Genomic DNA, 25,411 nt, shown 5'->3' with positions numbered 1-25,411 from the left:
ACCACTACTCTTCAATGTAACACCTACATTCTAGAAAATCACTTTAATTCAAGAAAAATTAACGTTTTCCATTAAGCCCTTTTACCTTTTCATAATAATTTGGAGTATATATTCCAGAAGCTACTATTGCTTACATATAATTTTTTTCTGAGAAAGTTTTACCTACTTTTTTTCAGTCTTCACTAACAATCTTTTGTCTAAAATATCCTTTTAAAACCACATCATAATAACCCAGGCATTTGATTAATGAAAATGAGTCAAAGTCATGATAAGAGTGAACTGGACAGAGTTACATGCAAAACTAAATGGAAACAGTCACACAAATTCCCAGTTGATTACAAATACTAACAACGAAAGAAGGAGAATATTTAGCATCATGGTTCTCGATTAAGGGTGGCTTTTCCACCCCAGGGAATATCTGTCAATGTCAGAAGACACTTAGAGTTGTCACAACTGGGAGGATGCTACTGGAGTCTATGGGGCGGAGGATAAAAAAACTGTTCCACATTTTACAGGGCACAGAGCAGCACCCACTCCCTGCCCCTGCAAAGAAAAATCTAATCCAAAGTCTCAACAGTATTGAAATGAGAAGCCATGACCAGCATTTCACGAGCTAGCTGCAACACATTTCCTTCAAAAAATAAGGGCTTTGTATCCCTGCCAATCATGCACATAAACTATACAGTGAACACAGAATATAGAAAGTAAATTAAAAGGATTAAATTCTTTTTCAATAAAAATCTAAGCTTTCATCATTTCTTCTGTTTCCATGAGGAAGGCAGAAGAAAAACAAAACTTTCCCAAAATTGAAAAATCATGCCCTTCCTCACCTCTGAGAACATGTCTGAACAAACTGTCAGTGTCTTTTTGTAATAAGATCACCCTCCAGATAGGACTCTGAGATCATTCCACGTGTGTGTACATGCATCAGAATACTACGCCGCCCTCCATAATGCATACTGTTAGAGTCTTTCCTCACTGTGTGTGGGGGATCCGTTTCCGAATCACCCCCAAAACAAAGTCTGTAATGCTTCAGTCTCTTGTATGAATCGTGCAACGTTAGCATATACACACGGATATCCTCCTCTATGTGGTATTTGAAATCATTTTTAGGTTCCTTGTAATGACTAATGCCATAGAAGTGCGATGTAAATAGGTATTGTACTGTATTATCTAGAAATAACAAGAAGGAAGACTACATGTTAAGGACAGGTGCAATTTTTTCCTGAATGTTTTTGCTCAGTGACTGGGTGAACATATAGGTGTGGAATCCAGAGATATGGAGCACCAGCTGTAGTATTTATCAGTTAAAAATAAAATAAAGCTTAAAGTACATTTTAAATACCATTTTGAAAATCACAGGAATTTATCAACTGCTAAATGAAAACCAAACTCCTAACAAATCCGAATTGACAAAAAAATACAACACCCAAATCTTTAGTTAAAGACTTGCCTCCAGTTCGAACAAACATCTTAAAACATATTTCATATCTGATATTCAAAATTTGGCATAAATACAACAGATCAGGAGATGAAAAGTATATTTTTCGAGAACATATACACTGATGTCCACACAAAAGCTCAAAGAAACCACAGTGCTGCTGTCAGCCGCAGACCTTCAGACATTTTGGGGGGGTACCGGGGATCATACTCAGGTCCTTGTGCTTGCAACACTGAGCTAAATCCCTGGTTCTGCCATGGACCTTCTAAACTACAAAATTAACAGAGAACAGCTTTCTTTCTGTTTTTATTTTATTACAGCAAAATCTGTAGAACTACTACAATGTATCAAATGTTGAAAATAAGGTAATTAGATAATAAATAATTATTTAATGAATTGTCTTGTAGAAAAAACAGACAAGCAAACAATCCCAATACAGTGAGAATGACATAACAGTTGGATGTGGTGGCACACCCCTGTAATCCCACTGACTTGGGAGGCAGAGGCAGGAGGATTGCCAAGTTTGAAGGTGGCCTGGGCAACTTAATGAAAACCTGTCTCAAAAAAAAAAAAGGTACTGGGATATAGCTCAGCAGTACAGTGCTTAAAAGATAAGTGCTTTCCTAATAGATGCAAGGATCTGAACTCAATCCCTATTACTGAGGGAAGAAAAGCATCAAGGTAAAGTGTTTTGAGAACCCCAAAAAAGGACAGCTTCCCAAGATGACAAGTTAGTTGAAGATCTGAGGGTAGATAAGAGACAAAAGACAAAGTCAAAGCTACAAAGAATAGCATTCCAGACAGCTCATGCTCCACCTACAAAACTCCCATGTTACAAAAGGTAGCATTTTTAACCCTAACAATGAGTAATATCAGGCTTTATGAAAGTTAAATAATATAATCTATGTAGGAGGAAACACTTGGGAAAATGAAACACCAAGACAACTGAAAAGACTATTACTTTGGAAGATATGTTTCAGTTATAAATAGTCTTGCTATACCTTGGTGAGGGGCTAAAAATACCTGTACTTAACAATCAAAAGAAGTCAGTAAACAGTGTTTACATACAATGGTTTATAAAATATTTTATAACCTCTATGGATCAAGTATAAAGAAAAACTATTATGTACCTCTTAAACTGAAATCTTTTTCTGAAATTTATTTTACTTATCTTTTAACATATGTAATAACTGTGAAACTAAATGGTTTTGCCTGAAATATGGTATAAATTTTACATGTTTAATTTTCCTCAGGTATTTAGGTGTATGAAATGTCAACAGAAATTAACCTATGTTAGAGTCATTTGAACTTTGCATCAATCCAAATTTCCTAATCAAATTTGTTAATTTAGTGAATGACTCCAGTAGTGAGGTTTTATATAATTTAAGGGTAAAATGGGATTACAGATGCATGTGCTCTACTTTTTACCAAAAATTTATGCTTAGTTGTAGGCACTTGGAAAAAAAACCCCTCAATCTCTATTATCTGATGAAAATGATAATTAATAGCATGGTACACTCAGCAAACACAAATGCTCCTATAACTTTATGGATACCAGGAAAATTTTCAAGTGATAACACTGTAACAAATGGAATAAAACTCTAAGTGCTTTTCAAATACGGAGACTATGAATAAAATCAGTAAGCCACTACATATTGATTAAATTGTCACTACTTTATTCTTGGAGTTACCATCAATTCAAGATTTAGAGTGGCTTCAAAGCTCAGAAATGACACACTCCATGTGCATTAGTCCCTGTGTTAAGCACTGACTTTGTAAAAAGAACAATGGTCGGTCATGTAGCAAGACTCGATCACATGACTGATCTTCTGTCCCGTGTGATGAGTGTGTAGGCACCCTGTGGGCCCTGAGGTGCAAGTCTTACGCTGAGGATGGTAAAGGACAAACTGAAACGAGCCCAGGAGCCTGAGCCCTTCCTGAAGCCCTCCTAGAAGGCAGGGACTGCACACTCCTGGAATTCATCATTACAAGAGAGATTAAAATGATAACTAGTTCATGCTATTGTTATTTTCTGTTTCCTGCAATTTGCCAACCACCTTTTTTGCCAACATATCACATTCATTGTTTCTATTTTATAAAAGTGATGTCAGGGGAATGAAGGGAGGAAAAAAGACTCAAAAAAGAATTAAGATGTGTCATGTACATGCCATCAAACCTATGATGAATGCGATCATTATGTACTGCAAACATGTACTGATAAAAGTAAATATGTAAAAGTGTGAAACAGATGATATCAAATATGGCTCTCAAAGAATTTAAACAGAACATTTCTTTTAATTAAATGCTAATGAATACAAGGTACAAGTTGTCTGGTTTTGAGTGATAACCATACTAGGTAACTGCCAGGTATTAAATATAGAATTGAAATATTTAATTAAAATTACATAATTTAAGAGCATAATGGGTGTTTCAAATTAGCAATCTTAAATTAAGCTCTTAAAAATCAGAGTGGTCAGAGTTATTACTCTTTGCTCAAAAAAGAAATGATGTTAATAATAGGTAGTTTTTTTCAAAGTTAATTAATCTTCTCAATACCCAAATACTAGAAAGAAAGAAACTCACAGGTATTATCAAGTGGAAGAAGAGGCAGATTTCACCTTAGGAAAAAAATTTGGTGAGATATAAAAGATTAAATTTAACTTCCAGGGGAGATGCCAAAGACAAAGTTGTTTTTTTTTTTTTTTTTTTTTTTTTTTTTGGTCCACAAAGAACTTCTGTGGCTTTCAGGTCATCTTAGGATAATAGACTGTATTTGAGGGCCGAAGAAAATAATACCTACTGATACGTGTGTGTACATATGTGTGACTATCTATAATACTTCACACACACACACACACACACATATGATATTTCAAAAATGAAATGCTTTTCACTCTTTCACAATCAAACATTTTAAAGACTGATAAAAATAACACTTCTACCTTTCTTTGGTTAAAAGAGCACTAAAAGATGAAGTGAATGTGAATGATTGACTTCTTAGTTCCTTAAAAACACAGGTTCTGCTTATTAGAGCAACATTTAATATGGGGAAACACGTAGTGGGTTACTTAATTTAAACTATTCCTAAATTACTGTACACAATTACTGTATACCATATGTACTGTGACAAAATTAAAAGAAGCGCTCCTCTGGATAAAGTTAGATCCTCCTGATACAGGCAGTGGGTAAGATCTTCTTGTACTCTGTATTTCCCTTAAATGAAGAAGAAAGGAATATGGAGAGAAAAACACCACCAAGTCACCTGAACTAGACACACGATGGCACAGCCTTCTAAGGGCACATTTAACTCCCTAAAGCTGAAATCTGTTTCAAACATTTTCACTTAGAAGTGTCACATAACTGCCAAATTTTCAGAAAATATGGCCGTGCCTTGGTATCTTCCTCTTGACAGAGAACAATTTATTTGTTTTAAATTGGATTTTGTTTAGACATTAAATAAAGTACAACAGTGCCATCCCACTTCATAAAGATATATTTTTATTTTAACTTGTCAAATATGAAGCAGTAGGCAGCTGATCAGAATTACTCTTCTTATTTCAAATTTAAAAACCTTACTCATTAACATTAGAGGAAAAGGAGTTAAAGAATTTAAATTTTTTTCTCCTGAAGATGTATTCTTACTTCAGTATGTTTAAAAAAAAAATCTGTGAAGTTTCAAGTAAATGGAGTATTTATTACAAAATTACTTCTCCTGAGGTAGAAGTAGACCAATGAATTTAAATAAGCCTTTGTATTCTATATTAGTATATTTCTACTCAGATAGGTTCAGCATATTCTTTATTATTACTATTATAAGGTATTCTTGCAATATAAAACCATAAAGGTATCATCTCCATCCTCCACAATAAGAATGGTTAAGTAAGTTAAATAAATTCATACAGCTAACTATTGTTGAATGTAGGATTCACACAACTACACTGTATATGTATGTGTGATTTCCTTTATCTATGCTTATCTTCTGAATATATTAAAGGATATATTTTTTGTACATGTCAAAAATAATAATAGGTGTGACTATATTCGTTTTTTAAGATTCAATTGAAAGCTAGAAAGGGAATTAATATTGGGTGGTTTATGATAATAACTTTTTCGTATTATTTTCTTCCATCTTACAATTAGCAGCAGAAAATATTATGGCACTTTCTGCTTTAAAAATATGGGAACATGGGGGAGAGAAGTTAACTTGTCCCTGCTAACACAGATGGCAAGATTCAAGATGTGATTCAAATTCAGAGCTATCCGGCTTCAACCCAAACCATCTTTCCATTACATCACATTGGCTCACTGGAATACGTCCTTGTTCTCAGCTCAAGGAGTAATAGTTGTCTCTTCTCTCTGGCTCATACATTCAGTGCTTTTTCATTATCTGTGTTAACATATTTTTTCTTTTCCTTATTTGTTTTGTACATGTCCTTTCCAATATATAAGCATTTTACATTTGCTTCAAGTATGATAAACTGCATTCTCCAAATCCATTCAGCCTCTATTTTACCAAAATGCATCAAAGCCAGGACAATGGTAAAGGGGCTCCTTAGGTTACAATTGTCCACTCCTCTTCATGGAAACATCTGCCAGTGAATGCACGTGAATCTCCACAAACAAGTTCAGGGAACATTTTGAAAGAGAATAAAATTAACATCTAACCAACTTTCCATCTTTTATTACTATACAGTTACACCAAATTTTTATGTATTTTATTTCATCTGTTCATAATAACACAAACATAATTCAACCTTGTAGATTAAGAAAAAGGATAAAGTAATCTGTCCAAGCTTCATCACAGGACCAATAAGTAGAAGGTCTGAACTCATGTATGAATAGCGCTAAAGCCCATAATATGAAGTATTTCACTGAGCCACCTCCAAGGCACAGCATGCCAGAGAAATACATTTTTATAAAAGGAAACTTTTCCCTCTTCCTCATTTCCTTCTTTACCATGAAAACAAACACTATCCTGGAAAGCCTACATATATTTTCTGGAGTCACAGTCAAATCCATCTCAAATAATCCCTTCATCCTCTGTGAAAATTCTATGATTTATGATAAATGAAATTAATAACTATAAAGCATCTAACACAAAGTTGGGGCACCAATGATTGAATTTAAAAAAAAGGTTTGCCTCTTGTTCTCTGCTATTTGTAAGGCTATCCAACTTGGATATTTAATTATTACAAATTTTTTGAGGATAAACACTCAATTGTTCATTTTGTACTCACGAAGAGAGATCCTAAGGCATAGACCAAAGCCTGCCCTGCTCAGTAAATAAAACAATGTAATTAGCCTGTTTGTTTGTTTACACATTCAATGAAAGTATATTTTGACTTTGCCACTATGGAGATTTACCAACTAGCAGAAAAGATAAATTATTTAAAAAGCAATCACAGAGTTGAGTAGAGGATACTATGATACAGTATGTGGAAGTTCATCATAAGAAATCTAATTTAAATTATCTGGTTTAGATAGGGGGGAAATGCTAACATTTATGAATTCCTCACAATTTCACACACACACACACACACACACACACCTTCACGGCTTGATTCCATCACAGATACTGTTATAATGCTATAATTTGGATTACAGATATCCCCATGGGCACACAGTGATTTACTTCAATGTACTCACTTTAAACATAAATGTTCAACAAAGTGGGTGTTTTCTTTGTCCCTTAACAGCAGTGCTCTAACAAAAGTCTGCTTTTAAAGCAATAAATTATGAGAGGAAAAGGGTATCATGTATCTCACAGACCAGCAGGAATAGGTGTCAGGTCATACAAGCTGTCTGTAATTTAAGAACAAGCAAGATTAATTCCAAAAATCAAAGTCTGGGTCTATCTCCTTTTGCTTGAAAGAGATTTTTCAATCTAGAAACAATTCACTGGTAGACTCATCCTGAAAAATTTGAGGAAGAAGAAAATACAATTTATAACAATGTTTCTAAAACTTCATTTTCTTGTTTAATTTTGCTGCAGGGAAGAGATGTTCCTGAGGTTAAAGAAAGAAAAGATAAATGCATGGCCATGGCTATCTCTCACAGACCCTAGGGGTAGGAGGAGGAGACACACTGGTAGCTAAACCTGGGAAATGATAAAAGGGCTAAGAGATGCGGATGGAGAGATTAAGGTGTCGAACATAGAAAACTGATGAATACTTTCAACAGCACTTACTTTTAATTTCATTTCTTTACTCATTAAAAACCTTTTCCGCCATGAGGATTTCCCTTCAAACTCTTATTTAAACAGGACCTAAGTAAGAAATGACCAACTTGTTTGTCCTTACAAGTCACTGGTGCTTTAGATCAAAGTTATATTGTCTGAAGTTTCAGGTGGTGGAAGACAAACTTGGTATCCAAGGATTAAAGCCACTGTTTATGACAGATTTTGAAGATTTTTCTAAACATTTCTTTAATCTGAAATAGGCACAGATACAGCAGACACGCACAAATACAAAATCATTTAAAAAGAAAAAGGATGATCATAGAATATAACAAAAGGGGTATTAAAGACGAGTTTCCCTGTACTACCTTTTAGGCTCCCTTTAGATAGCCTGAATTATTCCCTTAACTTAGAATTCCAACGATCTAAGAAACTGCCTGCCTGCCACCTTTTGAGTTTGATGAGATGTGGTTATAATAATCAGCCTGGATCTTTCCTTCTCCAGATGGTTGGTAAGCATTTGCTTACCCTGTCTTCCTTAATATCAAAACAGGAAGATAGGATCCCTTTCATCAGAGCCCCACATGAAGCACCTGGAGCCAATCACCTCTAATAGTAGTAAGGGACCCAGCAGGCAAAGGGAAATAAGGGAAAACATAATTAAAAGTTATAGAGGTATGAAGCAAAAGTGAATCCTTAGGTGATCTTCAATTCTGCAGAGGAAATAGGGAGAGAAGGAGGAGGATAAAGAAGAAAGGAAAGTTTCTAAAATAATTCATGGACCACCCTTCACACATAAGGAATTTATGGAAAATGTATGTACACAGATTTGGGAACCACATATAAATATACATTCAACAAATATTTACTGAGTGCATAACATGTGCTAAACACTATTGCAGGCACTTTGGATATATGCAAAAACAATCCTTTTGTGCAGCTTACACTTCAGCAATATATAAACTAAACTATAACTTTGTATTTACTCTTAGTATTATTAATTATAATTACAGGCACTAAATTATAGTTTGTTGAAAGTGTTAAGCATAATGCAAAACAAAAGAGTAAAGTAAAAGGGAATAGGATTATGAGAGTGGCAAAGTGTTGCAATTTAAAAAGGAACAATGTGGAAGACTTGCCGGCATAAGGGTAAAAGAGAAGCAAAAAACTGAAAGAACAGATATGGGGTATAATTGAAGCACAGAAAATAATATATTAGTTTATAAAAATATATAAGATAAAAAACCAACAGATAGTGTATTTTTAAAATTCATTATCATGTAAATATTTAGGTACTCTCAAACTTTAATTATGCTTTAATCAACTTTTCCATCACTTAGGCAAAACCATAGTTAGATTTTATAATAAGAGAGAAAATAAATTAAGTTGAAGACAATATTACTATAATTCCTGGTGTGTATAGAAAATAATTCTTAAGTCATGGTAATTGGAAATCTACAGAGAACTGATGGGAACTGTGTAAATAACAAATTTACATCTGTTCATTTTTCTTTGGGAGCAGAGGAAGAAAGACTTTTTTTTTTAATAATGCAAAACCTCCTTCTGAGAAAACTGAAATTAATTTACTTGAAATTCTTTTGCACACCAGCCCACACTTTCCATCTGAGCATAATTCTAGGACAACAACAGAAAGCTTCTGGCCATTTAAGCAACTTTCAATCAATTTTAAAGTTAAATCAAATAAGAAGCATTAAAACAGGATGTGATTATGAACTTCCTTATACACTGCTTTTATGGGGTTTCTAATACATGTCTTCAATTTTACCTAGAGTGCTCTGGATGAAAATAACTATAAAATTAAAGATCTTTTAATGAGATTTCAAAAAATGCCTTTCATCACTTTTTTTTTAATGTGGAAAACAGTTTAACACACTCTATGCAGTTAATGTTTAATGAATATTTCTACCTAGAAAACCCTGACACACATAATATCATTTTGCAACTACATTTGTAACAAGAAACCTACAGCACAAATGAGCATAGGAATGATTCAGCCTTAATGGTTCTCTTGCCAGGCTCCAATTTTTTAAAAGAATTCTGATTTCAGCAGGCAATCCCAGATAACAATACTATAACTTGTAGTTTCCACTGCTATAAAATAGGTGAGAATGGAATAACATGTTTGATTCAGTTCTACAGAAAAGCACTTGGTTGAGCACCAAGCAAGTGTCAAGGACATCACTATGTACTACTAACTTAAACATAAATAATTTACACCCCAGCTTCCAAGGAGCTTCTAGTATGATCTCAGCTGTATAGTAAATGTGTCCATGTATTTTATGAGACTAAATCATTCTCTAGGATATCCTAGAGCTCCATGATGGCAAAAGCTCTTAAAATTCTATGTGCAGGTCTCTGAAAAAAAAAATGGAAAGACATCCCTTGCTCCTAGGTAGGAAGAATCAACAAAGTGAAAATGGCCATACTACCAAAACTCCTATACAGATTCAGTGAAGTTCTGATTTGAAATTCCAACAGTATATTTCACAGAACTAGAGAAAACAAGACAAAAATTCATTTGGAACCAGAAGATACCTAGAATAGCAAAAGCAATTCTAGGCATCAGAGTGGTGGCAAGGGGTATCACAATCCCCAACTTGAAACTGTACTACAAAACCACTGTGCTAGAAACAGCATGGTACTGGCAAAGAAATAGAGCATGGAGGATCAGTGGAATAGACTGAAGATACAGAAACAACTCCAGAAATACTCAGCTACCTCATCTTTGACAAAGGAGCCAACCATCCTCACTGGAGGAAAGATAGCCTCTTCAATAAACTGTGTTAGAAAACTGGATTTCAACCTGCCAAAGACTGAACAAAACTAGACCCTTATCTTTCACCATGCACTAAACTAAAATCCAAGTGGATTAAGGATCTTACTATTAAAACAGAAACACTAAACTTGCTACAACATAGGTTAGGTAGAACTCTCAAAGACATTGGCATAGGAAAAAAGGAACAAATCCTCAGTTGCACGGGAACTAGCACGAAGAAACAACAATTGGGATCTCATCTTATTAAAAAACTTTTGCACTGCAAGAGAAACTACCAACAGAGCTAAAAGACAAAGTACAACGTGAGAAAAAAAAAATTTACCAGCTGTTCCTCAGAAATAGGTCTACTATCTAGAATAAAGAACTAAAAAAAAAAAAAAAAATCAGACCCCCAAAATGTAACAACCCAATTAAAAATGGGCATCTGAAATGAACAGACACTTCTCAGACAAACAAGTAAAAGCAGCAAATAAATATATGAAAAAAACCTTCAACATCACTGGTCATTTGAGAAATGCACATGAAAACAACGCTGAGATTCCACCTCACCCCACAAAGAATGGCTGCTATCAAGAAATCAACCAATTACAAACGCTGGCAGGGCTGTGGAGAGAAAGAAACTCTTTTTCATTGTTGGTGGGAGTGTAAACTGGTGCAACCACTGTGCAAATCAGTATGGATGTACCTTAAACAACTAGGATAGGAAGTTCCATTTGATGCAGGTATTCCCCTGCTGGGTATCTTCACCAAAGAATTAAAAGAATCATACCACAGCAAAATATGCACACTCATAATTATAGCGGCACAATCTGTAATAGCTAAAATTTGGAAACAGCCCACGTGTCCATCAACTGGAGACTGGATAAACAAGATGTGGTTTTTCTATAAAATGCAATACTACCCAGCCATAAAGAATGAAATATTAAGAGTCATTTATAGCTACATGGGTATATACCAAGGCCATACTCTTAAATGAATAGGACACACATGTGTAAATACCAAGTAGTTTCTTTGGTGTGAAAAACTAAAAGTATAAATAAGGTTCAAATTGTATAATTGATAATGTGAAGTAGGAAGAGAAGAGCTAAAGGAGTAAGGGAAGTTGGAAGCATAGGGGAAAGGAAAGAAGGGAAAGGAGAAAAGGAAAAAATGAAACAAAGTCTTTGTAAATAGGGAAGGGTGGAGGGCACCCTCCAAGTTTCCAGATTCAGAACTGATGCCACTACTTTCCCCCATAACAACTCCACAGAGGGGCTAGAGATGTAGTGGCGCCGTGCCTGCCTGGCAAGTGTAAGGTCCTGAGTTCCATCCTCGGTAAAAAAAACAAAAAACATAGAAATAATTAGCTTCTCTAAAGTATGTGATCTTTTCTGCTTCTTATTGCCTTATGCAGCAGCTGCAATTACATCACATACCCCAGACTTCTCCTTCTTGAGCTTACGTTAGAGTTGTACTTTTCTACCGAGTTCCTTAAATATTGGTATTCCCCATAGTTTCATCTGCAGCATTTTTATGCATTTGTCTTGGTACATAGTACACATACATCATTTGGAGTCAGTTTAAAATTACATAAATACATCATTATGATACCAAAATCTACACTCTCTAGCTCCAAATGCTCTGTGAGATGTATCACAGTTGCCTTGTGCAGAGAAACTCAAAATTACATAACCATAACTCAAGTTTTCCCCAAACTATCTTGCTTATTTCTCATGATTCTCCTTTCCACCCCAAACACAACCCAGGCTGCATAAATATTGTCTTCCGCCTTCTCAAAATAATACAAGTATATCATTTATAAAATATATCATCATATTATTTAACATGTAATTTTAAAATTTAGACTTCAAACTACTTGAGATCTGGAACTACACTTTCTTTGGGAGCTTATTCCCAGTTTCTGATTCAATGACTGTCACTTTGAAGGTACTCATTATTTGCTGGAACTATGTTAATATATTGTTATTTTCAACATGTGAATTTTCAACTCTGTTACGACAATAAATAAAAGACAAAATGGCAACATCCAGTAATTTATTTTCTCAGAACTGTGAATACTAGTGATATTTGTAATAGGTGTTACAAGAATTAGAAATTTTTAAGTGGCAAGAAAAGCGTTTCACCTTAAAAGTTAAACTATACAATCAACTCACCGTGTATCATAGAGCAAATGTGCCAAATAACTATGGACAAAGACAGTGCTGAAAGTATTAGGTATAAAGTAAAACTTGCCAGACAATATTAATTAAAATGTTAGAAAAATGCAAAAGTACACATGGAAAAGGAGGTAAGAGTCAGGAAGCCCAGAAAAAGATTTACAAAGACAAATATCACTTAAGAAGGGGCTTTAGCCAAGGGGCTCCATAGCACCAGGTTGTCTTAGAATAATGCTTTATAAGTTTAGTCACCCACTACTCCTCAGCTTGATGTTCTTATAAATTCTTCTTAGAACACTGGTAGTTATGCTTATCAAACAATCTATGCATACTTGCTTGGATTTTAAGTCTATAGTACCCAAGACTATAAAATGGTGGAAATTCCATAAAAATGCAGGTACACAGGGACTTCCTCAACCATCCCCTAGGCAACAAAGCACCAAGCACGTGAACAGATCCAGCTGCTTCTCACAGATCAATTTCACACATACTGAAATACCCCTGAATGCTACAAAATGAAATTTCATGTTCTATAAGTCATAATCTAACTAATAATTATATATGACTTCTTAATACCATAAAATTGAAATAGTAAAGTTTCATCTTGTATTTTTTTAAAGTTGGTTTAATTTTACTTTAATTTTGGCTTCTTTATAAAATCATTTCTGACTTCCCATTTACCATCCTGCAGACATCCGGTCATGATATATCAATTCTTTTGCCTTAATCTGTATCTGGCATTTTGACAAGACAGACTTAGCTAAATTTCTGGAATAGTATATCTTGGACAAAATTCAAGAATGATAATTCAACGCTAAAATACATTCAAGAATTTATATTCACAAGTGCATACTTCGTTGACAAAATTGTTAAGCATAGTCAATTTTCTCTATTTTTAAATAATAACTATTTTTTACTTTCCAAAGTTTCCTCAGTAAAGGTTTAATGTATATTCTTATCAGATATAATTTTTGTAGGTATAGCTATTATTACTGTAACTCTACAAATTAGAATTGAAAAGTACTACAAGACAAATTTGAACAATGTGCTTTTAAGAACAAAAGACAGTTGTACATCCACGTTTTAGAATTTTAAAAGGGCTGTTGATATATTTTAAAATTATGAAAAATGTTATCTTCCTGTTTATAATAATTTAGAGTAGAAGTATATGCTTCATTATTTACAGTCTAACCTTTTTCTGATTAACAAATGAAACTGCTGGATTTTGTTTTGTTGAAACACACTCCAGCTGGTTATCTAGTTAAGTATCCATTATGTTCTGGGAAAAATGGGTTTGTTTTCAGTATGTTTTTAATAAAGAAAATATTCCAAGGGCTTTGGGGGAGGAAAGGAAGAAAATTCAATAGGCTTTGACAATAAAGTTTGTGAGGGTATATTCCAGAATTGTTAGTCTATATTAGTATGTACACAGTAACCATGGTCCCTAGGAGAGAAATTTACTATTCTTATGCTCTATGCAAAATAATTGTTTTCAAAGATGTGTATGATAGAAAAAAGCTGTGGAATCAATACACATGGAGAATCAGCTAAATGATCACGGCCTGTAATAACAGAAGCTAGGAAAGAGATAAATCACATTAGTACAATGGACAAGTTTGTGCACAAGGAATCAACAAAGTTGAACACTGCTTAGTTTCATTAATTGGATTATTCATATTCGATTAGTCAAATTGTTGATTAATCTACTAGGTAGTTAATACACAGTTTAGCTGATCTGACTCAACAAGTATTAATTTCATTAATTACTTTATCAATCAACATGAACATAAACATAGTTTAAAGACCATGTACTTGCCAATGTGCTTGGTGCTGAGGATAGTACAGTATCTAAGCTTCCCTTCTCTCTGAAGAGACTGTGGAGTAATTAAGAGCAGCATAGTATCACAAATGCAAACATGACCCTGGCTAAGAAAAGCCAAGTATTAGCTGCTCTGGTATCTCTCTTCCAACTTTGGAAGTTAGGGTGTAAAGAAATTTCCTCAGAATTATCATTTAGGCTGAGAAATAAAGTATTAGCCAGGCAAAAAAAAAAAAGGTGGAAAGCAAGGTAGAAAGAGGTCAGAAGAGAAGAATGGGGAAGAATGCTGCAGATAGAACAAATAATGTTTTCAGAGGATTTCTGCGTCATGAGGACAAGGCATATCTGAGGAAACTCTACAAAGAAGATTCAACAAAAAATTTGAGATATGTGATAAGAGCACTTACAGCAAAAAAAGGAATCAGGCATATTCAGAAAAAGTAAAATCTAAAAAAGCAGGAAAAACTGATTCAAAATATAATGAACAGAGGTAAGAATGGGGAAGAATGCTGCAGATAGAACAAATAATGTTTTCAGAGGATTTCTGCGTCATGAGGACAAGGCATATCTGAGGAAACTCTACAAAGAAGATTCAACAAAAAATTTGAGATATGTGAAGAGAGCACTTACAGCAAAAAAAGGAATCAGGCATATTCAGAAAAAGTAAAATCTAAAAAAGCAGGAAAAACTGATTCAAAATATAATGAACAGAGGGAAAATGATCCAATTCACAGCAGCAAAAATACTCAAAAAAAAAAAAAAGAACAAATAAACCCCGAATTGGCTGTAAGTTTGTGAACAAAAATTCAAAATTTTAATAAAAATTTTTAAACCAAGAGAAGACAGAAATACATGTTTCTGGGGGGGGATTTAAAACAATGTAATAACAATATCAGTTCTCCTCACTTTAATTAATCAAGTTACTTGAAAACCATTCAAAGGCTGAGAATTTGGCTCAGTGGTTCCGCTGCCTGCCTCACAAGCCCAAGGACCAGAGTTCGATCCCTTCCCTGGTACCAAAAAAAAAAAATTCAAAAACACCATTGGACTTCCAATTTCACATCAAAGATAAAACCCATAGGAATAATCAAGAAGTGCAGAAAAGAAGTAAGAAGGGTAAGAGTGTTTTCTGTTAAAATATAAATTTAGTACAGAGAATAGTAAAGAAAACTTATCTTTTCATGAATTACCAATAAACTAGAAAAAGTCCACAGAATAAACTCTAGCTTACATTAAAATTTAGGTGGTAATTATTTAATAAAATATGATGAGAATATTACTTCTTCTGGGAAAAAATATATTTTAATACAAACAATCAACATGGATTAATTACCAACATCAAAAAAGAAAAGAATTCTAAAGTTTTCAAGAAATATAAAATTTTTAACATTACACTGGAATAATCTTTATAGAGACAGACGCTATATGATAGAACAGGGAATTTTTTTTCTATACATAAATTAAAGAAAGTTATGTACAATAAAGTTTATGAGAAAAGTAAAAATACATGCAGAAAACAAGAAAATATATATTCAAAACAGATGTCTGTATATATCCATGGGGAGGGGGTTCACTTTTAACCTCACAAATAGGCAAGAAAAAACTCCATCCAATAGAAACCACAGTAAGAAGTATGAACAGTTAATTAGTAACAAACTTACAAAAGGCCAGTAAACAGGAAAAATCATCCAAGTCCACTAGTAATTAGGGAAATGGAAAATAAAGCAACATAGTTTTGAAATCATCCTACTGAGCATTCATCACAGTTGTCATTGTCAAAGCTCTAATTAGAAATGACCTACTATGACTCAAAAGGGGGACAGTCATACAAGTACATCTACACATATAGAAAAAAATAAAAAATGTGAACATACTACTGCCATGTTTAAATGCTTATAAAAATCCTGGAGGATATACACTAGGAAGAGAAAGGGATACAGCAGAAAGGAATTCTACAATTTTTCCAGTATGCTTGAGTAATATTTGAATGTTTAAGATTACATTCATGTATGGTGTGATTAAATTATTAACACAAAATGTAAGTTATGCAATCCATGTTTGGCTTCGCCCTTGCCACATGAACATGAAAGCAAACTGCCCTCATTGGGGACCAAGAGCCAGCTGATTTGGGACCAGAAAATGGGATGACCTCAAACCATTGGAGTTACAACTAAATCTCAGTCCTACTTGTGTCTGAGGGCAGACACACCAAGCACTTCCAGGTACTCCTGGTTTGATACTCTTTCCCAAACTGTTTAGGAGATCATTCTGTTTATGTGGTATGCTCTACAAACACTACCCACCCCAACAACCAACATCATGGAAGTTGGTAGGAAACTTCGTGATGAAGTTTAGGCACCAACAGGATTCCTTTTCCTTACATTTTCACCAGTCCTCACTTCTCAATGACCAAGGTCTGTTTCTAACTATGCAAAGTACTCTTCCCAAATGGATTCTGAATTTCTCCAAGGTCCCCAGAATTTAGCCCTGAAGGCACCAATCACTGTCTCGTATCCTCTGCAGCACTGTATCTATGTGAGAGTTAGGCACCCTCGCCTCACTCTGACTACTGCATTTAACTAAATTATGTACTCTGCAGAAAGATTTCTGGACTTTATATGATATACTGAAATCTTTGTAAAATTTTAGTTTTTTATAGGAGTCTTTCACCTGCCCATCTACAATTAAAACCACAGGATAGCCCTAACACTCTTACATTGAAGCTCCTAATAGGATGATGTGATGCTTGGAATTGTACATCCCTCCAAAAAGAAAATATGCCACAGCTTTAATCCCCAGAACTTCAGAATGTGACCTTACTTGGAGACAGGGTCATTAACAGATGTAATCGGTAAAAATGAAGGGCCTCTATCTGACATGAGGAACAACCGTGTGAGATAGCCACCTGAAGACGGAGACACAGGGAGAACACCATGGATGACAATGGCATGGAGATTAGAGTTAAGCAGCTGCAAGACCAGAAATGCCAAAAACTTGTAGCAAAACACCAGAAGGAGGTAAGGAAGGATTCCCCAAAGGTTTCACAGGCCTTTCTGTGACAGCAATTTTGAATTTTAAGCTTCCAAACTTGTAAGACAATTAATTTCTATTGTTTTAATCCACCCATTTGAGGGGTTTTGCTATGGCAGCCCTAAAAAATCTAATACAGGAACTATTCCTAATATAAATGTGTGTTCAGAGAATACAACTGTAGACATGGGATTCAAAAAGACTCTCTGTAAGAACAGAGCTGTTCAGTGATTGATCAAAATATGTAATTCAAAGAACATGGTGAGCTAATATTCATTACTAGTCTTACTTACTGAAAAACAGGATCTTTTATACTCTGATATAGATTTTGTAACTCACTTATGAAATCAACAAATAGAATCAGAAATCCTCTAGGTTATGGAGGACTACTACAATGGAGAAATTATAAACTTAGAAACTGAACAGTAATGAACAAACCTATTATGCTTCAAAATTAAATATCATATTTCCATCAATTTTCAACAGATATTCTTTATGTTACAGAAGTACTTATTCATTTCTAGTTTATTTTCAAGTCTTGCTGCCAAGGATTTAGCTCAGTGGTTCCGCCTCCTGCCTCACAAGTGCAAGGACCCGAGTTCGATACAGAGTACCAAAAACAAAAAAAAAAACAAAAAACAAACAAACAAACTTATTGTAAGTCTTGCTTTCTGAGGCAGTTGCTGAGCAAATAAATGCCTTTTTGGCATATCTACAGATAATTTTTTTTTTCTCCTAAGTTTTCAAATTTAGAATATAGGAACTGACCTAAGCATTTCAATATAAATGTAGACTAAATTCCATCTGAGAGTGGTGATTTAATCTTTAGTATGTTGTAGTACTCTTAATTTCAAGACATGTCTATATTTACATATATAAGTGTGACTGGCCTATTGTGGTTATTTTTGTTCTTCCTTGGTTTTGTTTGGAGTTTGTTTTCCTTTTCTGTGTGTGTATTTTAAATTTGGGTAGATGTTTTACTCCCAGTTTAATCTAGCTGCATAAAAATAAGTGAGAAGAGCAATTAGTAGATGAATTATCACTTCATCAAAGATTTGACAGAAGTCACTTGCAAGACATGTTGGCTTGGTTCCTTGTTGAAAGAATTCTTTAATATAGCTTCAAATTTTTGATTGAAATTTCCTACTGCTTCTTGAGCCAAGATTGCTCACTTATATTTTCCTAGAAAAGCATTTATGTTACTATAATTTTCATAAATATTAATGTTTTATGTTTAAGATTCTATATACATAGTTGTAGCCCCTTTCATATGTTCAGTGGTGTATATTTGAGATTTTTCCATTCTGTTACACTACCACTGTGAGAAATAGCTGATATAAGAAATAAGTTCTTACCTGATCACTGTTTTTTTCAAATTTTAATTCATTAATATTTTCTTTTTATTTCCCTTAAATGTATTAGTTATTTTCTTTCTCTTTTTCTAGATTTTCAGATTGGGAACTTAAAGATTCATACAACATAAAACAAAGAGGATGACTAAATTATGGTGACAAAATTTCTATTCTCCACAGAAAGGATCTTTCCATTATGTAAAATAATCAAGAATTGATTATATTGCATAAAATTCATTATCTACATTCTGAACTCTAATGCCTAATGAAATAGCCAATTTTCTATTGATTGTACTATCTGTTTAACTATTACTTGGAGCACAGATAAATCTATGAAAACAAGGAAAAGCCATCAACTATTTTTTAGCAAAAAATAAAATCAATTTACATTTCAAAGAGTGGTGAGTGGTACAGTTAAAAGGTTGAAAGTCAACTATGCATTTGTAAAATGTGACAGTGTAAATCACTCAGCAAGGGCTGAACTGCTTTGTCTTTGAAAATTTATTACACTTGAAAAGCAAAAGAGTATCAGAACCCAGATCTGTAAAACCTGATCTTAAAACAATTTCTTCTGTCAAGTATTAGACACGAGTAATATACAAATAAAAATGTGACTGCAAGCTATGCATGACATTTATCGCTATTAAAATAGAATTCAATATTATTTTATATTACATACTACACATGACTACTATCTGACATGGATTAAAATGATGTAATGTCATAGTTAACTGAATTATAGAATTTAAAATGCTTCCTTCTAAAATTCTAATCCTAGTACAGGTGTACAATCCCACTGACAGTCTTAACATATAAAATGAATTTAATAAATGCAGTAGCTCTTATAAATTAACTTACATTACTATAGTAGAGTTCTAAATATTTCATTTTTTTACATTGAGAAGTGATTTGACTGAATTACATTTTAGGATTTGAAATGTATATATTGAAGGGCTTCTTGCTCACTTTCCAATTTAGGCAAAAATACAACTGTTTTAAGAATATAGTCAATAACTCAAATTCAAATAATTTATAGATTCAAATAATTCAAGTAGTAACTCCTCTAACTTCTACTTTTCAAACCATAGGCAAATTACCACTGAACTTTATCTTTCTCATTTTGTAGACTTCATTTGAAGGCCAATTGTGACAATATGTATAAAGAATAAGAGGAATGTTGGACATATAGAAATAATTCAAGTAACTGCCACCAGAGAAAGAAAAAACTGAAATGATTCCAACAGTATATAAGCAGGGAATATAACTCTTGTGTGCGCCTCTCAGATATGGTTTGTTATCATTTCTCAAAAATACAACTTTCATGTTTTTATAATCTTGTAAGGTAATGTTCACTAAACTTAAGATGTAACTCCACATCCCTCATGCTACTGTGTACTTAATATTTTCCCAAGTCATCCAGTTTTTCTTCTTCGAAGTCACTAAACAACATTCAGCTGTACAATTTAAAAGTTCTGGTCATACTATATATTTTAATTTAAGATTTTTTTAACCTAGAATTATACTGTGCCTTGTTAGTGGAGGGGTATTTCAAATTAGTAATTATTATTTTAAAGTTAAATAATAACATAGAGCTCCAGACTATTTTCCTATTTGAAAATTCTAATAATATGAAACTTTCCTAATAATTTACAAAGCAAATAGGCTTATGGAAATTTAAATGTTTTAAAGTATTCTAGGTTGCTTACTGATTCAAAGTGAAGGACCTAAAAGAAACTTAAGATTCCCCAAACCTTCTAATATTTTTAACACAGGTGTTTATGCTAATTAATAAAAATAGGTATTTTAGTTTCATAAAATTGTTCATTGATAAAACTGTAATTGATGATAGGATATATGACTAATGTCTCCTATTGCCACAAAGGTACATTTACTAGAAAGAACAAACCAAATTCCTTTCTTTTTTGGAGTTGAAACAGAACACGGAGTAATCTAAGTATATTGGAGAAAATTAAGTAGATAACATAAATAGCATATAAAAAGTAAACTGATGCCAGGCATGGTGGCACAGGACTGTAATCCCAGCACTTGAGAGGCTGAGGCAGGAGGATCACTGTGAGTTTGATACCAGCCTGGGCTAAATAGTGAGTTCCAGGTCAGTCTCAACTACATAGTGAGACCCTGTCTCAAAATACCAAAAAAAAAAAAAAAATGTAAACTGTTAGTTGGTTTAACTTCTTGTAAGTGGTTCATAAGAATATTTGTTTTTGTTTTTCCTGCCTATGCAAATTAGTCCAAACAAAAATTTTGCTCTTAGGAACATATGATACCAAACTTATGAATGATATTATGGGTTACAAAAAGTTATCTTGGTCTATTTTAATAATACTTTACTTAAGACATCAAAGAAGGAAACACTTAATGTGAAATATAATTGCTATTAGAATTCTGTCAAACAAATGGATTACATAATCTGATACTTCAAAATCACTGTCGATATTTTTTTGTGGAATTTAAGCATATCCATCTGAGACAGTTAGGTGTTTAAGAAAACCTGTCATACGAGTCAAAATATACTGGAGCTATATGTGGCCTCTATGACATGTTCTATTTCCCACTACACAAAAAAAGAAATAAATAAACTTGATCTGGGTAATAATCACTTCACCGAGGATTTTTCAGTAGAGTTTTGGGCACTCTATTCATATTTTGCCAGTTTATTTACAAATAAAGTTATAAGATGAAGATTTTAAATTATATGTGAAGAGGGAGTGTCTAATTAATAAATTTATGGGTAACACTTCTTTTCCCTTTGAACCCCTTTACAACATACACTATCAAAGCACAGCTTACTTTTAAATCACCATAAATAAGAGGCAGAAAGACAAAACTCAATAGACCTGTAGATTTCTTTATTTACTTTCTCCTCCTAAAATGTTAGGAGAATGAACACTAGCAGAAATCTCCTACTCCATACTGCAAAGCCCATATACAAAAATATGAATGTATAGAGTGCACATTTATAATATATTTTTATGTATTTTAAAACTATCTGAAATGTGTGTAATATATTAACTTTTATGGTTCTTTTTCATGAAATAAAAACACTATTAGTCAATTATCATAACCAGTATTATTTAGAAGAGGACGAGAGCCTTAATGGAAGAATCTGGAATTTTTTCATTCTAGCAAAGAAAAAAATGCAAATTCAAATTATTTCAAGAAGGAGGACAGTAATATATATGGTGAAACATGAAGCAGCAGTGGGGGGCTGAAGGGGCGCTGCAAAGTGGAAAGGGTGTGGTCCGTGTGAAGGAATTCCTGGGAACACAGGAAAAATTAAACACTGTGTGCAAGTCTACTCCAAAGCACACCTGCTAACCTAATCCACAGATCAGCCTCTAGATTCAGGTACCACTGTTAAGAGATCTCACTGCTGAAGTCTAGGAGGTTAAAGATGAGGTAGTAACATTATGAACGGGAAATTAAACTGAGCTCATCTCAAATTTTTTCTTGTTTTTTACTTAAGTATTTTATTTTAAAAATCTGTAGTTTAAGCTTATCTAGTACAAAAGATTTAAGTAGCCAGAGCACAAATGTATATTAAAAATTGAAGTTTACATTGTTTGATTCTGTCAATGTTATGAAGCATTCATTAAACACAAGCAATAGATGCCATATTTTGCCTGTGAACTTGTCACCTTCCTATAGGAAACTGGTCCCTCTCTGTTCCATTCCAAATCTGAAGGAATTATCAGTAGAAATGTTTCATGGTCCTTTACACACTGTCCAGTGTTTCTTCCAAGAAAACACACATACCAGAAGGGTTAGGAAGAGAACTCTTTCCGGGATAGATACAGACATCAAGATAAAAATGTTCTATTCTGCATCCAAAATCTAGAAAAGTCTGGATGTTATGTGCATTTTAAAGGTAGGAGTCATCTCTCCTATTACTATAGGCAGAGTCCCACAAAGTACAGAGCAAACCCCAAGAAACCAGAGGCACAAAATGAACACAAATTCCCAAACATATGTAAATACCTAGATGTAACTGTATCTGTCTAATGAACCCCAAGAATTCATAAGACAGGAGAGTTAAATTCTCTCTCGTGTTCAAGCAAGTTTAGACTTCTATTACATACAGACAACATTCTCTTGAATACAAAAGAAAAGATATGAGTTTAATTTACACTTAACAATTGGAACTCCACAATACAGCCTAGGATTTTCCATTCAAAGAACAAAACCAATTTTAACCCCAGGAATTTTTCTAACTCAATTCACCTGCATATTGTCAATTACTCTAGTATTCAAGCTTTGCTGATAACCATCAGTGCCTTTGAAAAAGGAAAGCAGAGAAAAGGGATGAAGAAGAGAAAAAGGAAGCACAACTACTATCATCATGATATTGTTCATTAACTCTCCTGTTTGAGCATATGTGTACTTTGACACAAGCAATTTTTAATGAGAAATTTAGTAGTAATAACTAAAGCATCAACTGGATAAGCATATACATAAAATTTATTTTAGGAACCCTATTACCCAACTCACTATTGAAACACACTTTGTAAAATACCTAAAACATTAAGGCAACTTTTATATGATAATATGGTATACTACTTAAAAAACATCCAGCCATATTACATCAATATATGGTATGATACTTAAAAAACATCCAACCATAATACATCAATATACATGAATACAGATGATATGGCCCAAAACAAAGTAGTTACAAACATCATCCACCTACTAGTTTCAGAGGCATGATTAATGAAAAGACTTTTTTTCAGAAAAACCGCTACCATCAGCTCCATTTCCAGCAGTTAAATCAATATTTCCTTTCAAAAGTGAACCAAACAAGATAAAGCAAGGCATACTCACAAATTATAAAGCATGTCAGCCATGTTGCTACGGTAGTACAAAGCATTTCTGTAGGCGCTTTCAGCTTCAGAAATTTTGCTCTGACTCTTCAGAACATTTCCAAGGTTACCCCATGCTGGCAAAAAGAAAAAAAAGTATGCAGGCTGAGTGTAAATTAAATTATACATGACATAATATCAGGCCATCAGGAAGTACCACTGGGAAAGAAAACTTTCATAAAACACTTTTAGGAAGGGAAATTTATTTCCTTTATACCCCAACATCATCAAGCCAGGAGATTAAATATAGTCAAAGCCTAAAAATAATTAAAGCAATTACTATGTCTCAAAGCTGATATACTTATACAGTTTATCATAAGGCCAAGAACAATGTTATCTTAAGATCACCTACAAAGACTTCAAACTCTTTCAAGTTTCCATAGGGGTCTTCATGGTCTGAAATTATTGTATACCTACTGGACTAGAAACCACAAGAAACCATTTTAAAATAAACAAGATTTCATTCAAGTATGAAAAAGTGGATAAATGCCACAGAAGATCTAGAGATGAAATACAAAAAATTAAACAAGATCAAAGTTATAAAAAGGCCTAATAAGCATCAGAATGTATCATTAAAACATTATGCTTCTTAAAACAGTTAAGCATATATGGTCTGCTCAGATATGATGTTCTTTTATACCCTTGCTACTTAACAGCTCATTTGAAGGAAAACCTGTCACCTCACATTATCATATTGAAAACTAGGTATTTCACACATGCCCTGTATTTTTCTCCAAATAATCATGATTTCTCAATACTAAAAAGAAAAGACATCAACATCTACCCAGAAGAAGTAATTTTCAAATAGACCGAAGCCCTCAAATCTGCACTTATCTTCTTTCTTCCCCACAAAAAGATGGGGTGTTGAATTCTGATACTGGAGTCTTCACCAGGCAAGAAGATGGATATGACTTTTATGTACCAGTGTTTATTTCAGTCGTTACTGACTGTACCTGAAGAGTCAAAGTGGTTTTTGAGGTAGCAGAGTTTTGCTTTTTTTTGTTTGTTGTTGTTGTTTCTGTACTGGGGATCAAACTCAGGACCTTGTGCTTATGAGGCAGGCACGGTGCCACTGAGCTTAAATCCCCAACCCTTAAGGTAGCAGTTTTTAATGCGTTAAAAAAAGTATAGCATCTTTCAGGCTCAGATTTGACTATGTTCCTGTAATTTAAATCTCCCATGCCTTAGTTTATTTATCTGTAAAATGGGGAAATAATTCATGTTTCATTGGCTTTGTGATAAAGATTAGATGAGTTAATACATGTAAGATATTTAAGTCAGTACCTGAAATATGGTAAACACTCAATAGATATTTGCTATTATCATTAATATTATTGCAATTGATACTCCTCATACTTTACAGTCTTACAAAGACTAATGATTCCAGGTAAGGGAAATGGCAAAAAAAATCAACTGGGTAGTTTACAGGAACAACAAGTTAGGTGGGTGGCTGAAAAGTGAAAAGGAAACACAAGATGAAGTCAGAGACAGATAGGGATATGAAGGCCTGATCAGAAGGCATGGTGAGCCACAGTATAAAGTCGAAGAGTTACTTTATTCACAACGTGATGGAAAGATTTTCAGAGAGAGAGTTTTGTGTCATGGCTTATATTTTCAAGAAATCACTTTGACTCCTCTGTGGTCGGAGTACTCAGTGAACGGGAACAAAAAGAGCAAAAGGAAGACTAATCAAAAAGTGTCTGCAGTCATTACTGGGCAAAATTGCGATATTTTCCCACAAAATGGGCAGCAGAGGAGAGG

The 25,411-nt window shown here is 33.7% G+C and overlaps 1 protein-coding gene across 5 annotated transcripts in view; it reads right to left on the bottom strand.

The window, feature by feature from the left end:
- Positions 1 to 25,411, bottom strand: part of Tmtc2 (transmembrane O-mannosyltransferase targeting cadherins 2) — a 384,756-nt gene that overhangs the window by 142,883 nt on the left and 216,462 nt on the right. For all 5 annotated transcript variants that reach the window (XM_010610162.1, XM_010610177.2, XM_033763823.1 and 2 more), the window contains one exon: positions 23,613 to 23,727. In XM_010610162.1, the coding sequence (XP_010608464.1) occupies positions 23,613 to 23,727 (115 nt within the window). The remainder of the gene's footprint in view (positions 1 to 23,612; positions 23,728 to 25,411) is intronic.

This window comes from Fukomys damarensis, unplaced genomic scaffold (genome assembly GCF_012274545.1).
Source record: "Fukomys damarensis isolate Sample0158 unplaced genomic scaffold, DMR_v1.0_HiC HiC_scaffold_15, whole genome shotgun sequence".
In the NCBI taxonomy this organism is placed as follows: domain Eukaryota; kingdom Metazoa; phylum Chordata; class Mammalia; order Rodentia; family Bathyergidae; genus Fukomys; species Fukomys damarensis.
Note: the sequence above shows the minus strand (reverse complement) of the source record. Positions and strands in the feature narration are given on the sequence as shown.